The sequence below is a fragment of the Carassius auratus genome, chromosome 3, assembly GCF_003368295.1.
Source record: "Carassius auratus strain Wakin chromosome 3, ASM336829v1, whole genome shotgun sequence".
In the NCBI taxonomy this organism is placed as follows: Eukaryota; Metazoa; Chordata; class Actinopteri; order Cypriniformes; family Cyprinidae; genus Carassius; species Carassius auratus.
Genome location: NC_039245.1, coordinates 11,388,649 through 11,405,471, shown reverse-complemented (window position 1 = coordinate 11,405,471; position 16,823 = coordinate 11,388,649). Strand labels below are relative to the sequence as shown.

General features: G+C 38.9%; 2 protein-coding genes across 6 annotated transcripts in view; both read left to right on the top strand.

Annotated features, from left to right (window-relative positions):
* fam171a2a (family with sequence similarity 171 member A2a) overlaps positions 1–6,092 on the top strand; it is a 36,445-nt gene extending 30,353 nt beyond the window's left edge. For 2 of the 3 annotated variants that reach the window (XM_026209559.1, XM_026209569.1), the window contains exons 6-8: positions 2,367–2,480; positions 2,696–2,822; positions 3,106–6,092. In XM_026209559.1, coding sequence (XP_026065344.1) covers positions 2,367–2,480; positions 2,696–2,822; positions 3,106–4,639 — 1,775 coding nt within the window. In that variant the 3' untranslated portion in view covers positions 4,640–6,092. The remainder of the gene's footprint in view (positions 1–2,366; positions 2,481–2,695; positions 2,823–3,105) is intronic. The other variant, XM_026209566.1, reaches the window with a different exon arrangement.
* Positions 6,093–6,500: 408 nt separating this feature from the next.
* LOC113048071 (synaptogyrin-1-like) lies at positions 6,501–16,823 on the top strand. Of its 3 annotated transcripts, none has more exons than XM_026209594.1 (4): positions 6,501–7,104; positions 13,047–13,284; positions 13,739–13,884; positions 14,013–14,598. In XM_026209594.1, exons 1-4 carry the CDS (start codon positions 7,009–7,011, stop codon positions 14,100–14,102), a joined length of 570 nt encoding a protein of 189 aa, XP_026065379.1. In that variant the 5' UTR covers positions 6,501–7,008; the 3' UTR covers positions 14,103–14,598. The 3 variants fall into 3 exon arrangements, with proteins under 3 accessions (XP_026065379.1, XP_026065362.1, XP_026065371.1); XM_026209577.1 differs by lacking the exon at positions 14,013–14,598 and adding an exon at positions 16,237–16,823 and having other exon boundaries at positions 6,503–7,104; XM_026209586.1 differs by lacking the exon at positions 14,013–14,598 and adding an exon at positions 14,605–15,333 and having other exon boundaries at positions 6,505–7,104.

Here is a 16,823-nt window from a genome sequence, read left to right as displayed (position 1 = left end):
AATTTGCCAGTCCTCTTTTAAACTAAGTGACAAGCATTCAACAGATGATTTTTGACACGAGTGATAAGGTAAGCAAGTGCTTGTTTTAAAACCAAAGAAAGAATGCTTTTGAACTATATGGTAGCTTAGTACATAGAGCTGCTCAAACGGTGCCTACCAGTTTCCCGGATGCCAAAATCTATGTAGATAGAGAATGCTTGAGTACTTAAGAGAAAGCAAACCTTGAATATTCAGTGTGTGTGGGTGATCAGAGAGAAATGTGTTTCAGAGGATAGTTCATTGTGGAGAACAGGGGCCTGTATTCCCGAGCGGTGGGCAGCTGTGAACTCTCAGCAAGTGTGTTTTTGACCATGTGATAGACACAAGTCTGTATTGTTTCTTGCGTTGCTTTGTAGACTGTAGAAACTTAGAAAATGGAAACGCAGCTCTCTGAGTCTCTTTTACTAACACAACATACATTATATGATTTCACTGACTGCTCAGACTCCCTCTGCTTTATCTTAAAAGTGTGAGGCCTGAATGCCCTAGTATGTTCAGATTCTAAAAACATTCAGGGCCCTATCTTGCACCCAGCGCAATTGACTTTGTACACCGACGCATGTGTCATTCCTATTTTGCACCCGCGCAAAGCGCGCTTTTCCCTCCACAGAAGCACGTCGCTAAACTAGTGAATGAACTTGCGCTCCCTGGGCGGTTCAGCGCAAAAAAGGAGGCGTGTTCCGGCGCAAACGATCCCTGGTGCTATTTTGTTGTTCCATTAATCAATTGCGCCACTGACCAGAAAAAACCTAGTCTAAAGTCAGTGGCGCGTTGCGCGTTGTTCATTATGCTATTTTAAGGGCGCAAGCTTGACCATAATGTATAGCGTGCACAACGCGCATACACTTTGCTCATGTAATCTACACAGATGCAACAGTTATTTTTGCAAATCATAAATTGTACACTAAAAAAATATTAACACATGAGATGACGGAAATCATTGTGAAATCTTGCTTACAAATTATTCAGGCTAATTGTAGTAATTAAGGATCAGACCTGTTTGCCCGATAGTGGCAAGACATATATGTATATAAGGACATCTGACAAATTTGTTTGTCCGTCAAGAACCAGGAAAAAAAAAATCGATGAAACAATTGTGGCTATTTCCTCCCACGCCTGTTTAACCGACGCTATTTTGGGTGGGTTTCTCCCATCCCCATACAACACAACTTCTCTGTCTTTCACTGCTCTTACAAGAACATCAGTCTCCTCGGCTGTGAACCGCTCCTGGCGTGCGCCTGGTAAATACGCCATAATAATAGCAATCCATAATGGAACTTGCGCACCTGCTTTTAAAGGGAATGTTGGATAACGCTCCGATTGGTTTATTTCACGTTACGCCCAAACCACACCTATGAATAATGAAGCTACTTCAGACCAACCCATTTTAGATTTGCGCCGGGCGCAAGAGCCATTTATCCCGCCGGGAAAATAGCAACAGCGCCGAGACCCGCCCACAAAGTTACTTGCGCTTCGCGCTTTGACACTTGCGTTTCAGATCGTTTAAATAGGGCCCTCAGTGTCACTGAAATTTGCTACTAAGTCCCTGTTTGCTTTGGAGACAGATCACAGAAAAAATAGCCCATACAGATAGAGCGGATGATTTTGTACATGGTACTGGGAAAGCCCCCTGCTTTGAAGCACAGGTCTCCCAGCGGAGCTGAACATATAGCACCTTCTAGTGTGCGTAATTACACATTGCATACAGCTGCCTGGGTCAGTCTTGAGCAGCTTTTTGCTGTAGGTAGCTGGTTCTTAGGATTCTGTTGTGGAGCTGAGAGTGCACAAAGCTGTGAAATATGAAGTTATAAATAGCAGTGTAACAGGCAATAAAAAAAACCAATAGATTCCAATGAAAGTTTTATTGCTATTATGTAGTATTGTTTTTCTTTGTAATAACAGGTTTATTTTGCACACTCCAATTGTGAAGTCCAGCACAGGGTGAGCATTTTGTGTTCAGTGGAGGGAGACATTTGAAATTGTATTTGTCAGGGACATGTCAGAACATATTAACTCTCTGTGTTCTTTTGTTTGGCCTTAGGGTATGTTGCACAATTTGTGTCCCTCACTGCCCTGCTTTGATGCTCTATATTACATTATCTGTGTGATTTTGAATATTGAATTGTAGCCTAGACTGATCCTAGATCTAAAATTACTTTTTAAATGAAGAAAAGCTATCGAATGTGTCATTTGGCACAGTTTGGGTCTAATCTGTCCCTGGCGCACTGCCCATTCACATTTAGTCGAGCTTTTCCTGTAAGCTGAATGCAGTTCATTGCATTTTTCACTGTCTGCTCATTTTGTAATAAAGTCCTGGTTTGGTGCAGGTCTATGGGTCAGAAGTGGTGCTGGATACATTAAAAAAGAGGACACTCAGATGACATGGAGTTTTGTGGCTCCAAATCTGGGATACTGGCTTGCAGCATTTCCCTCAACCTCAGGTGAGACCAGCAGCAGTTATATGGTATATTATATAGTATGAAAAATAACTTTTTACATACAAAACAATTACGTTTTTACATTTTACTTGATCAGTAACCATGAAGTGACACAGAATGACTTTAAAGATTCAATTAAAAATGCTGATCCATATCTATATAATTATATGACTGTGTAAGAGATGGGTAAATAAAATAAAAATACTTTTGTGTTAAAGGAACAGGTCTGAATACCTCTGGTCTAAGGGACATCACTACCTATCACACAATTTTTCTGCTAGCAATTCTGGGTGCCATGGCCCTGCTAGTGCTTATTCTGCTGTGTTTGCTACTGTACTACTGCAGGTATCATTGCTCTTTGTGTTTTTGTTTGTGTGCCTAAAAAAGTAATTAATAGCTTATCCTTCTAGGCATGGCTTTAAGTTGAAAAACCCATGTCACAGCAAGACCTTTGTATTGGCATACACAAAAGTGTTGCCGTGAGCTTAAGATCACGTCCATGAGCAAACTGAGCAAGACACTAAACTACATTTGTATTTGTCATTATTTTGGTCAAACTGTAGTCCGTAAATGTAGTGTGTATATATATTTGGTATAATGTCTAAGATATATTATTATGATATTTCAGGAGGCGGTGTCTAAAACCTCGGCAGCATCGCCGTAAGATGTACCTCTCAACCACTCTGGAGAGCTCGAAGAGAGACCAGGGCACATCCACTTCCCACCTAAATCTCATCAGCGGTGGACACATGGAGACAGCGTCCTCAGCCGCAGACCATGATGGCATCAAATCTGACCTTTCCTCCAACCGTGATCTCCACAGCTCTCGAGAGGACTTCTTCACACATGGCCCCACCCAGAGACAGCACAACTCCAGGATAAATGCTGACAGAAAACGAGGAGAGAGCTTCCCATTAAAGACCACTCGCTCCTCAAACACAGGAACTCGAGACCTGCTCCTGCAGGATGACTGTAGCAAAGGTTACAGCTCTGCTGAGGACTCTGAGGAGCGCAGATATCATCACCATAATGCTAAAGACAACCAGGGCTATTCATCAGACCCACCGTCTCCACCTCCACTTTTGCCACCATTTACTACCCACTATCCGGATCACAGTCGGGACAGCAAGCCCCCGGAGTATTATACAGCGGCAGGGGATCACCTCAGTCGGCCCAGTTCTGTAAACACCCAGCCTGGCCAGCTGATCTTCTGTCATTCTATGGAGCAGATGAAGGAGAGCATGTACCACAGCATGGTGCCCACGCTGGTCATCCCTGCACATTATATGCATCTGTCCTCTGACCTGTCGGCTGTGGAGCAGGCAATGGAAAAGCAGCAACAGCTGCAGCATGATATGGAGGGCATCCAGGTTAGTATGACGCTGCCGCGCCAACAGAGTCAAAACCAAAAGCAACAGCAGCAGCAGGCCAGGCAAGAAAAGGAAGAGTCGTCGTCTAGCCAGCAAGCAGAGGGACCTTCAGAGGAGAACTGGGGAACGGAACAATCCCCTGCCCCCGTCCGTATTCCTCACCTTTTCAATGACTCCACCATTGCACAAATGAATGGAGAGCTCCATGCAATGACTGAGAAGAAGCTGCTGGAGCTCGGAGTAAAGCCACACCCTCGTGCCTGGTTCGTTTCCCTTGACGGCCGTTCAAACTCTCTTGTTAGACACTCCTACATTGAGCTAAGCAATGAAGCCTTGCGTGCACCCGTGGGCCCCAGCAAACTAGCACAGGACCACCGTACTGAAGCACTCCCCATGAGTTCAGGGAAATCTACTCACCGGAAAGGAAAAGATGAGGGCAGAGTGAAGGAGGGAGGTGAAAGAAAAGCTCATGGAAAGATTTATTCCAAGCTTCCCATTATCGAAACACCAGAATCAAGCAGCGAGAGCCATTCAGCCATATACTCTCCTGAGGAGAAATCCACACAGCCTCTGCTTGATGAGACCTCTGAATCCAGAGGAGGGACGTTTCCTCGTAAAGGCCGTAGTCAGGATAACAGCACTCGTAGTAGTGCCAGCGAGGTCCACAGAGACTCTGTCACCAGTCCTGATGATGACAATGAAGCTGACGACAAAGATGATGATGGAGAGAATAAGAAGAGCCCCTGGCAAAAGCGTGAAGAGAGGCCCCTCATGGTTTTCAATGTCAAGTAACACATTCTGTCCAGGACTGGTTATGGCACCATCTTTTCTATACATAATGTTCTTATAGATGCTTGCTAGTTATGAAGATGCAGAGCTGGAAAAGAATCAGATGAAAAGCACAATAAGAGACATGGCACTTACCTGACTGATAGGCCATAATCCCAACAATAAAAGACTGTAGGTACCAAGAATTAGCGCTGGATGCCATGTGTAAAGAAGCATCTGAAGTCCTCACACCCTTTTAGATATCCTTCAGATGGTTTAAACATCTGATGTAGTTCTAGCTGTAGTTCATGAGGCTAGAGGGAGCCATAACTTTGAATCTGCAGTCTTCTCAAAAGGTTGTCTCGCTTTCCTCGAGTGACACCCGTTTTTTGTAAGAATGACCAAGAGCCATTTAAAACTTTAGACTTTGGGAAGCAATCCATAAGCCTTAAAGAGCTCTTTCCATTTCAAAAGAAATATAAATAAATATATTAATGTGATATGAGCGAAAAAGAGGGCTGTTGTAAGGTTTGAATGATTTTATCAATCTAGAATGACTTTTATTGTAGTGGTTCACACAAACGTTTAATTTGTTTATATTACTATGTAGAGCTAAACCATTAAGATGTGTGGAAATCGTATATTTCATAAAGAGGAGTGAAATGTTTGCTGAATAAATCTGTGCGTTTACTCCAACGTGACTTATCGAATCCTAGTGGTTGACACATACAGTAATGACACTGTATTTTGTACTATTGGTAAAAGTTCCCCTTTTATACTTATCTAAAAGTAGTCTTGGCGTTTTTTTTTTTTTTTTTTTTTTTAAGGAGACTGGGTTAGGAAAACTTCTCTTAGATATGAATAAAAAGTTCTGCTTGTATAACCTACTGTACAGAACACAATTTGTACTCTGAATAAGCCTTCCCTGTTGGTTCAGTGCAGCAGTAGGAATTGTTTTGACTGACTTACATTGGACACTTGTGAAAATGTTTTCGCACTAATCTTTGCTGTAGTGCATTGGAACTTTTGCCATAAATCAGAACCACTGCAATTTTATTCTTTTACCTGTGGAAATACAATTTTGAAACTTTTTGATTTATGGACTTTTTGTGTGTGACTGAAAATAACAGACTAAGCTTGAAGTGGATGTGCATGGATGAATTTACACAAAAATGTTGTACCAAGTATTTTTTTTAAAAACAAGTATTGCTTGATTAAGCACTCTTACTTAACTCTGTGAACTACTTATTCATAAATAACACCCTAGTAAATTTACACTCTCACTTCAGTCTTATTCATTTTATTTCTGACTACTCACCATCAGTCTCTGGTTACCAGACAGATTGCTCATAACACACTGACTGTACCTGTTATTTTCATTCAGCAGTTGACATTGTATTGTTATACTGACTTTAAGCCTTGCCCTTATAACATGTGAAGCATTAGCAAATACATTATTTTGAAAACTAAAAGACAACCTACCATGTAGCATTATTTGCTCTTTTAAGTTTGTGTGTGTGTGTGTGTGTGTGTGTGTGTGTGTGTGTGTGTGTGTTTTATTTAATGATGTTCCTGTCATTAAAGAAGTTATGCTGAATAATTAATTATTATATTATATAATAATTATATTATAACGGTTCAATATAAATATATAAATAAATTAAAATAGTATTATTTAGATTTGTCCATCACCACCTGTAAAGTAGTTGTTGATATAACTGCCTGTTGGCAAGTGAATTTGGAACAGTTTGCGGTACATCCCTGTCTTTATTTTTGGTTTTACTTACCATAAACGAAATAAATATTTTTGATTTAATATTGTGTCTACATAAGCATTTGTCTTCTGGGTGAGGGTTACAGGCAGTCACTAGGTGGCACAAGGTTACATTGATTTGTCATTTTAAAATTCAATGTGTTGGTCTATGATGTGTTTCCATAATTTTAGGAATACTGCTGTTTACGCTGTTCTACTCCTATGCCAACATTTATTTATTTCCACGTAAACACAGTAACAAGTACTAAAGTCTCTTTAGGGGTATTCTGTAGTCTTTGCTAGTACTCAGCGTCTGGCGGGCACGTGATCGGCGGCGCGCCTAAGTATCCTCGAGAGTGCGCAAGCCTGACAGCATAATGCGCGCTCCCGTGTTCCCCTGGATGCGTGTTTACTCGGGCTCCTCTCTCCTCCCTTGAAATGAGAGAGTTGCGGAGTGGAAGGGACATCGTTTTACAAGAAAACCTCCACGAACGGACATCCAAGAGCAAGATCGGCCGACAGACGAGGGCTAGAGCGGTGTAGCGCGAGGATACATTGATTTGACATCAAGGTCAATTATATTTCTGTTAAAATAAATAAAAATCAGCTTCAGACACGGAGAAATCACGAACCTCTGAGGATGGAGCAGGCATACGGGGCTGGCAAGGCTGGTGGCACCTTCGATCCAATTACGTTCTTTCAGCAACCGCAGGCTATTCTACGCATAGTGTCATGGGTGAGAGTGATTCTACTAATTACATAATTTAAGCGCGAGCCCGAGCGTCACGTGATGACGCGGTAACGGCTAAAGCTTTGCCGCCTAAATGCACAATCTCGCGCTCTAATCTGCGCGTTCCAATTTATTGCTTTAATTTTTATTTCTGTCTCTAGTTGAACAGACATGTAGGCTACATGAAAAAATATGGAGAAACAATCATCCTACCTTAACGTACTGCAGTGTGCATCATATTTGTATTGTAAACATAAGACTAGAGCTGATATAATATGACTACTATACTATTTTTAGCTAGTGTAAAATAGTAATTCCAATTTAATATATTTATTTCTAAAATTAAAAAAAAAAAAAAGAAAACCCCAGCTCAGACACCGTTAATGGATATGGAGAATAAAGCATGTAGAGGTTTGGAAAACAACAGCCAGGATGCGGTATCTTAAGAAGCTCAATATTCATTATGGAGCTGGCAATGTCTACTGCCCTGTTACCTTTACAGGGGAGGTTTCTGTCTAACTAAACAATTTTTAACACTTTGTTTCTTTGATCATTTCCTCAGTCTTTATTCAGCCAGTTGCTACTGATTTTGTTTAAACATTTGACTCTTGCATGAATGTGCTAATAAAAAGGTTTTGTGGAGAGACACATGGTGATGAGGGGGTGGAGGGAGATTAGAAGAGGGGGAGGAGGTGGGCAGGTGTCTGATTCAGTGATTAAACCACAACTATGCTATCGAGTGATCATTCGAGAATTGAAATTATCTATATATCAGAATCAACACATAAGGATCTTGATATATCAAATGAGCACTGACTCAGAGTTCATTGCTCATTTATAAAAAATGACATTCGTTGGCAACAGAAATTAGCAAATGCTAAAAGATGCTAAATGCTAAAAGACATTGAAATGTTTATAACAGAATTCTCTGGTTATGCTCTACAAAGCTCAGCTGAAATGAAAAGGTTCCCGCGGGTGAGAAAGGCCTGAAAGTTGCGAGGTTCTGGAATGAGTTCAGCCAGTTTGAGACAGGATTTCCTGTTTGTCCATCCAATGCAAGATAGAGATAGTATTCAGGAAAACTGCATGCAGTTATTGTACGGTTGGGAATCTTTTGGAATCACGTGATTTGATTCGAAACGACTCTTTGGGTGATGGTTTGATTAAAAATGTACACTCGGTTTTTTGTGTGTGTGTGTTTTTGTTTTTTGTCAAGTAAGCTTCATTCTTAACGCTTCTCCCATGTCAAGCCTGGCCTGTGAACTGTCCAGGTGCTGCACCATCTCTGTTCCAACTAAATCACATTATTAAGTAAGAGAAAAAAATTTTTTCCTCCTCCTATATGTTCCTGTATGCACAGAAATGCCACCCTTCAGATTCAAGAGGCATCCAACTGTTGATTTGCCTGCATCTTAGTGTTGTGTGGAATCTTCAGGGTGGAATGTATGTGTGTTCGTCTGATTCATAATCTGATTGGCTGAGTGAGCGCTGCTTCTGCGTTGGCATGACAACTATCTGAGACTTCAGGCTGGAAACAGGCTCCCTTTGAGGAGAATAAAAGGCATTAATGAGATTGCCTCTAGAATATTTCTGGATTTGAACCTGTGTCATCTGACAACATGAGTGAAGTGAACTCCTTAGTCATGAATAAGTTCGGGTAGATACCATGATGCATAGCGTCTGATTCCGACTCTGAGTCTTTCCACATTTCTTGTTTATTAACAGTTTCTCGCTTTAAAATTGATGATCTTTTGGATCTTTCCCACAGGAACCCTGAATTTGACACAGAATTTGAAAACATGGGCGTTAAAAAATAGTTCATTCATTTATTCTCCCAATCTGCCACACTGTATTCATCCAGCATCTATCTGCAGCCTGTTTCTCTGAAACCGTATTAGAGTATCACATCATTTTCCTCTACAATGTGTATGTTACACTTTAAATATAGCACGTTCATTTTACTGTAGTCTGTTCTTGGACTAATGTGCACAGCTGTATTCAGCTGCAGGGTGACATACTCTCCATCTCTCTCCATTATGTCCACCTTTTTTCCTGCACAGTCATTGTCAAGAGTGAAAATATTGTTTGCGGAGCCTCTTTATCCCTTGAATAATACAGGTTGTGATTGATTTATTTCCTGGCAGGATCTTCCATTGTTCGGTTGTGATATTGTGGCAATGTTTCACTGTTTAATCATGCACTGTGTCTCATATCTAATCAGCATTTATTGTCTTGCACTCTTATTTTAGATTCAAAAGCCTATACAAATAGTGTTGACTACCATTTATTTTTATTAAAATGTTTAATCAAATGAACACTGAACAGGGAGGCTAAAGTTAACATTTAGAGGGATAAAACATATAATAGAGTCACTGAGTCTGGAATCAGTTATATATATATATTTATATATGACATGAAGTATGCTATTTCCCAATGTACCAGAGCAGTTTAATTGAATTTCCCCGTTTATACCACAGCAGATCTTAGACACATGATTTCTGAATGCTGTGAAGCAGTGGTCAGGTTGGCTCTGTGGGGGAGCACTCCAGATGTATAGGTGGTCTTCATCTGTAGTCTTGTGACTCAGTCTTTCTCCCTCTCTCGTGATCTCTCTTTCCCGCATAGTGAGCACAAGGTCAGGGAGATTAAAAGCGAGGGTTTGGAGGGGGAGGGGGGGGGGAAGCAGGCATGTAACGGACTGAGAAAAAGAGAGAGAAATGACGACCAGTATACGAAAAATGACCAGTATCCAGACTATCAGTGAAGTAGAATGATTAATAAATGAATGCAAATACACCAAAATGGCTTATTTGCATAAGGCCATTGAGGCCATCTTTTGTCTAAGGAACATACCAAAATGTAAGTCTGTATTCAGTCAAGAAACGGACCAGCCCAAATTCATAAACGAACCATCCAGAACTAGACCAAATGATTAATTTAAAATATTGTTTTGTACATAACAGAAATCCAATTTTTCGAACTTGTTTTAATTGATGTCAGGCCATCACTGATGAGCTGCGGATTATTTTTACATTAAAGTAGGTTTATTTGAACCTGACATTATTGTCCTGTCTTCTGTCTAACATTACACAAGCGGCCTCTGTGCTTTGTGTAAAGAGCCCTGTTGAATAGCTGGATTTCTCTTTCTTTCAAGGTGTTGATTGATTTATATGGTGGGTGAGCTATAGTTGCTGGCTCTAAAATGATACAAGCACAAACCAGCCCCAGCTGATATGTCTGGATGATTGTAGGACCAAAAATTACAGTGAAGACCAATTAAAATCAATAAAATATGACACACCGACCTTGTGGGATTTATTAAGCCACTGTGGGGAATTGAGGTGTTACACAAAATGACAAAAATCACATAATGGAAAATAAAAGTAAATGCAGTATAATACAGCACAATATAAATCGATACAAAAATAGAGTCAAATATTTTTGTAATATTAATGTGCAAAATGACAAGGCTTGTACAAAATAATGTACAGAATTAGCAGGCGAAAAGTAAGAAATGTGCTTGGGTGTATGATGGAATATATGTTAGATATAGAAAATGTACAAGAATGGGTTTGTCAGCTTATGCTATCATTTAAAGAGATTAGAGAACCTGGTTGTCACAGTATAAACAAGATGACAACTAGGACAAAGAACCGTTTTATGCTATTTTTTTTTACCAATACACTTTAACAGTTTTTTTCCCACGAAAAAAAAAAAAAGTGTTAAACATTAATATTGCTAATTTCACAGACATGTGCCTAAAACACTCCAGTCAGGTTGAAACGGAGCACGTGAAGCCTTGCTCCTGACGATCACAAGATCCAGATCCCACGTGCTGCCTGTTACAATGCCTGCTTTCATGCTCTTATTAACCATGGGGCCTTGTGATCCGGACAGCTAATTAAAGGCAGGCAGAAAATTTGACCATACACTTAAATTCACAGAGAGAGAGAGAGAAATGTATTGTAGTCTTGCATGTCTTTAGCAACACGTCATGTGGACAATCAGTATGCAATGATACTGCTTTATCATCTCTAACATAACAATCATGTTTGTGTTTACAGCCTTATTCATGTTCACTTAGATGATTTGGTGGGCAAAACAAAAAACTAAATGAAGATATTGAAGGCTACATGTTGAAATCAGATGTTGATTGTTCATTCTTTCATGAATCAGACTGCATTGTCCGCGTGTTTTTGATTCACTAAAAAAGAACCAGGCTCTTAAGAGTCATTTGTTCATGAATCAGACTACACTGTCCATGCTGTATATGTTTTTGATTCACTGTAAAGAAGCGGTTCATAAGAGTCATTTATTTGGACTACACACCTCAGATATATTTTTGATTCACTAAAAATAAGTTGTTCAAAAGAGTCAGTTATTCATTAATTGGAATACACTGGGTATACTTTATGATTCTGATAAACAAAACAAAAAAGACACTGGGTCATTGTGTCTTTAGTTTGTGAATCTGACTCCATTGTTTGCATAATGTTGTTTTTGCATTCATCTGGTAAAAACAACTCAACAGAAAGACATTTTTTGCCATTTCTTTTTAAAGTTGTCTTTTATTCTACATTCACAATTCACAACTCTATTTTCTTTTCTAAATTTCTAAAATGCAATGCAGGAAATTTTGGAGGTAAATCCCATGCAATGGATTTAAACATTAAAATAAGATAAACAGAGCTGGAAGTCCTATATTATTATGTTATACTATAGGGCTTGCTTATACCTTAAGTTAACCATAAGTCAGCCATGATGATATCTTGTTTATATGTGCTTAATAAGATAAAGTTAAAGGTTTGAATGAGCCATTGAACCTGTATCTCAGAGATTCAGTGTTTATTTGATTTGATGTTTCCAAACCCCTCAACATACACTCTTAAAAATAAAGGTGCTTCGCGAGACCATAGAAGAACCTTTTTGTCTAAATGGTTCCATAAAGAACCTCTGAAGGATCTTTCTGTGTCACAAAATCTTTTTGAAAGGCATGGTTCTTTTTAAGAACCTTTGACTGAATGTTTTTTTGTGGAACCAAAAATGTTTCTTCTATGGCATCGCTTGAAGAACCTTTTGAAGCACCTTTATTTTTAAGAGTGTAAGTTTTAATATAAAGCTGATTCTCTGGATTAAATCTTGGGCTTGTAGCTGGCAATGGGGGAACGACTATGGGACAGTTTGCTGGTAGCCAAGAGCATTTGAACTTAATTGCATGAGTGGAGTAATGAAGTGTCTCTCTCTCTCTCTCTCTCTCTCTCTCTCTCTCTCTCTCTCACTCTCACTCTCACTCTCACTCTCACACATTCAGACATACTGGACAGATGCACAACTGTTAAAAACACCATCCTTTGCAAAAAATTTCCTCCATTCTCTATTCCGATTGACTATTCCTCTGGAGCCAAAAAGAGAACATGGGCTCATCTGAAAACAAAAAGGCACTTATTATTATGGAAGTCTCAAATCTTACTTATAAGAAAACAAACCCAGTAACAACAATCAACAAAATGAGACATACACATGCTCAGTGCTTTCTGTGATGATAGAATGCATCTGCCAAAAACATTTTGGCTGCAAAGAAACAATTCAATTTGATGGCAGGAAAATGCAAGTTTGATTATTAGGAAAGCTGAACACTTGTATTAATCTGGTACCTTGCATTTCACCTCTTCTCCAACCTGTGTACTAATCTAGCTTACACTTAAAACTGGTATTGTGTACTATGGGATATTATTTTGGAAATGTTCATCATTTCCTAGTCACTTTGAATAAAAGTGTCTTGTAAGTGTATAATTGTAACGCATGTGAAGTACAAAATCCCAAAAGTCTGTTGACTTACCCAGGGTAAAGTATTACCAAAAATAACCCATGGTTATAAATAAAAGTGTGGTATGTCCATGTCACCTTTACACAAACTCTTATGTTCTTCTTTTTATTCCCCTTCCCAGATCTTTTCCATTGTGATCTTTGGATGCATTGCTAATGAGGGCTATGTGAACCGTCCGGACGAGGTGGAGGAGCATTGCATCTTTAACCGTAACCAGAATGCCTGTAACTATGCTGTGGGGATGGGAGCCCTGGCCTTCCTCTGCTGTGCCGCTTTCATGGCACTGGACGTCTACTTTCCTCAGATAAGCAGTGTTAAAGACCGCAAGAAGGCTGTTTTAGCTGATATTGGCATTTCAGGTAAACTGCTGATAGAACGCATACATTACTGTACATCAATATTTTATATCCCTAAGATGATAGATTCATTGCAAGCCTCCTGCTGAATCAGCCTCACTCTTTCTACAAACCACACACTATGTCTTATTTATTTGAATACCTATGAATGGTTTTATATGGCTCTAAGAAGGTGATGTTTCCCATATACAATTGGTTTTAAGGTCTTTTTGACTCAAAAACACTTGTAAAGTCTGACCTAGAGCTGCTACCACAGCATTACTTTAACCTACACTGCCCTCTGTTGGTCAAATGTTACTTCTGCTAGACTAACTACAGTGCTGAGCTGAATTTGTGGTGCAGTACTACCATCTATTGACTGTTCTAATCAGAGCACCGTTAGATTATGCTATCACTCTGCTTTTGATTTATTTGCTTATTGACCTGAAATTCTGCACCTTTCCCATTTTTCTCCCAGCTTTCTGGTCTTTCGTGTGGTTCGTGGGATTCTGTTTCCTGGCTAATCAGTGGCAGGTGGCTAAACCAGAAGACAACCCTCTCAAAGCGGGTGGAGACGCAGCCAGAGCAGCCATCACCTTCGCCTTCTTCTCCATATTTACTTGGGTCTGTACTGACTTCATTATTTCTAATGCTTCTGTAATTCTTCATCCAAAGTAAATGCTTGCTACAAAATCGAATTGATCTGACTCATATTTGATTCGCGAGATTCAATATCTACATTTTCTTCTCAGTCAGAAATTAACGATGGCTGGGATAATGGCCCTTCCTCTTCCCAAGGCCTTTTATTACACCAGATTGCATTGGTGATGATGAACCAGTAATATTTGTATCACTTAAATATTATTTATTATTTTTTCAAATTAGCTTTTTTATATTTTAAGTTTTTATTCATTTATAGTTTCTAATTGCTTTTAGTACAAGGTAATGTTTCTAATCTTCATTAAAGCTTTTTTAAGTTTTTCATCCAATAATGACATTTTATTCGAATACAGGCACATCATGCTTTCTTCTCAATAACTGACCTGTGAACATCAGCCGCTGTACATGGCCTGTGCTTCTGATCCACATGGCTTCATTCACTAATCTGCTTTCTGTACTTTGCTCTCTAGCTTCTTTTCCAGAGAATTGACTTATTTAGCCCAGTAATCTTTTGTTTTTCTCAGTTTGCAGATTTTCCTTCTAACCTATATTTCCTCAAATCACTTCTCTTACAGAAACCACCCAGCTGCATTGATAAGATTAACCCAGTGTTGTTGAAATGTTATTTTTTTCCCATCATTCCTTCTGTTGATCGTTGGCTCTGGTCAATCTGTTTTTCTTCAGGGTGTTCTTGCGCTGCTGGCCCTGGAGCGCCTAAAGAAAGTCTCATTTGAAGAGGAATACGACAAACTGTTCACCCCTCATACTCCACCTCCATTTGTCTAACACTTACCCCACACATTCTTATTAGTTTACTATGCCATAGACATCAACTACAGAAGCACTCCATCAAAAATCTTACAGTCATAGATACCAATGAAGACAGGACGTGTGTTGTTTTTTTTTATTACAGTGCCATATCAAGCCCTGAACTTCCTTGTATGAACTGGAAAGAGTTTTAAATGAAATATTACACATATCTACTTGGAATTATGACATTATGACAACATGATCTACAGTAAGATGATATGATTTTCACCTTTCAGTCTATTCCGCCATTTATCATAAAGTAAAGAGTCGGGTTAAAGGTACACTATTTTTTTTTTAAATGTGGGTTCATTGAGATTTTTTGGAAGAAATTAATACTTTTTTCAGCAAGTATGCATTGAATTACATACCAAACATGGAAGTGAATGTGTTTATAAAGTTAGAAAATATTAAAATTACAAATAAATGCTGTCAATTTGAACTTTCTATACATCAAATAATGCTGAATAAAATGCATCACAGTTTACAACGAAATAATAATAAAACTTATTTATTGAGCAGCACATGAGCATATTAGACTCTAAAAGATCATTTGTCACTGAAGACTGGAGTAATGATGCTGAAGATTTAGCTTTGCATGCCAAAAAAAAAAAAACAATATATATATATATATATATATATATATATATATATATATATATATATATAAAAGATAAAAAACAGTTCTTTTAAATATCAAATTCATGCAGCCTTGTTGAGCATAAGAGACTTCCTTCAAAAACATTAACAAATCTTCCCAACCCCAAACTTTTGTTCTTGGTGTGGCAGAAAATCAATGCTTTCCAGACTAAATGATAGTTTTTAAATTGCAGTTACAGTGTTATTTGACTAGGGGGCATGAGTTGCACATGTGTCGTTCAGCTGAGCTCTTCACAGGATTGTAGTGTAACATTATGGAAGATTGTCTACAGGATTCATGGCTGGATACTTTGACCTTGACTTACGTAACTCGTTCTTTCACTTCTGTTATTGTCATGGCATTTCATGATCTTCTTCTAAACCGTTTGTTTACAGTTGAGCTGAGTTGAGCTGAGCTTGTTGCTCAAAATCTTTGATGAATATTTATCCTGTGATAGATCTTATAATGTATACTGGCAGATGTTGTTTGATTAAATTGTCTTAAGTTTGTCTCAAGTTCTGGTTTTATGTTTTGTTTTTGTTTTAGGCTTCTAAGTCTATGTTTAAATAGTTTGGTTTAAAAGGTTATAGCTACAAATGTATTCAGGACTCAGTTAAGCTTAAAGCTAATCAAATCAAATTAATCAAACTAATGCTTTTCTGTTTTCTCTCTCTCTCTCTGTCCCTTCATGTCATTCTCATCAACTCCTTTCATTTAATTCTTACTTGATTCCCTTAACTGATACCATTTTATTCACCATCAAAACTGAAATGTCCTCCTCTCCTGTTGCCATAATCCTTTGATATTGATTGCATTTCCCCCTGATCCCACCCTCTAAACCTCCTCCTGGCATCTTCATTTTCCTAAAGGCTGGTCAAGCTTTTTTGGCATTCCAGAGGTTCAAGTTAGGCGCTAGTTCATCTCTCTTCTCTCAGGACTATATCGATCCCAGCCAAGATCCTGCAGGAGCACCAGCTGCAGCCACAGAGTACACTGAATACAACGCTGACATGGAGGCTAACTATGACGGCTCTGGTGGATACCAGAACCAAGACTACTGAGGTCAGGTATAGGAATGTATACAACAGCCTTAACCAGCAAGGCTGACTGGGTAACATAGGAAAAAAAAAAAAGAAAAAAAAAAGTAGGTGAAAAGGACAAACAAACTTATTTTGGGCACTTGGGGTAGAATATGGGGGCCAAAGCAGGCTGACAGGAATTCAGGGGTTTGTTTGGTGCTATAAGAACCCCTTGTTGGTTGAACATGATTATCATGTTTTGCAGAAACTGTGGTACAAGATCTGTAGAATTTAGTTTTTGTTTTGTTTTTTATCTGCCACCTGGATTTTTGCCTTCAGTTTTTGGGTTTATGGGTTTGGGGATGATGGTGATTGGTCTACAGATGTGTGTCCATCCTGAGCAAACCCTGGATGTTTTTTTTTTTTTTTTTTTTTTT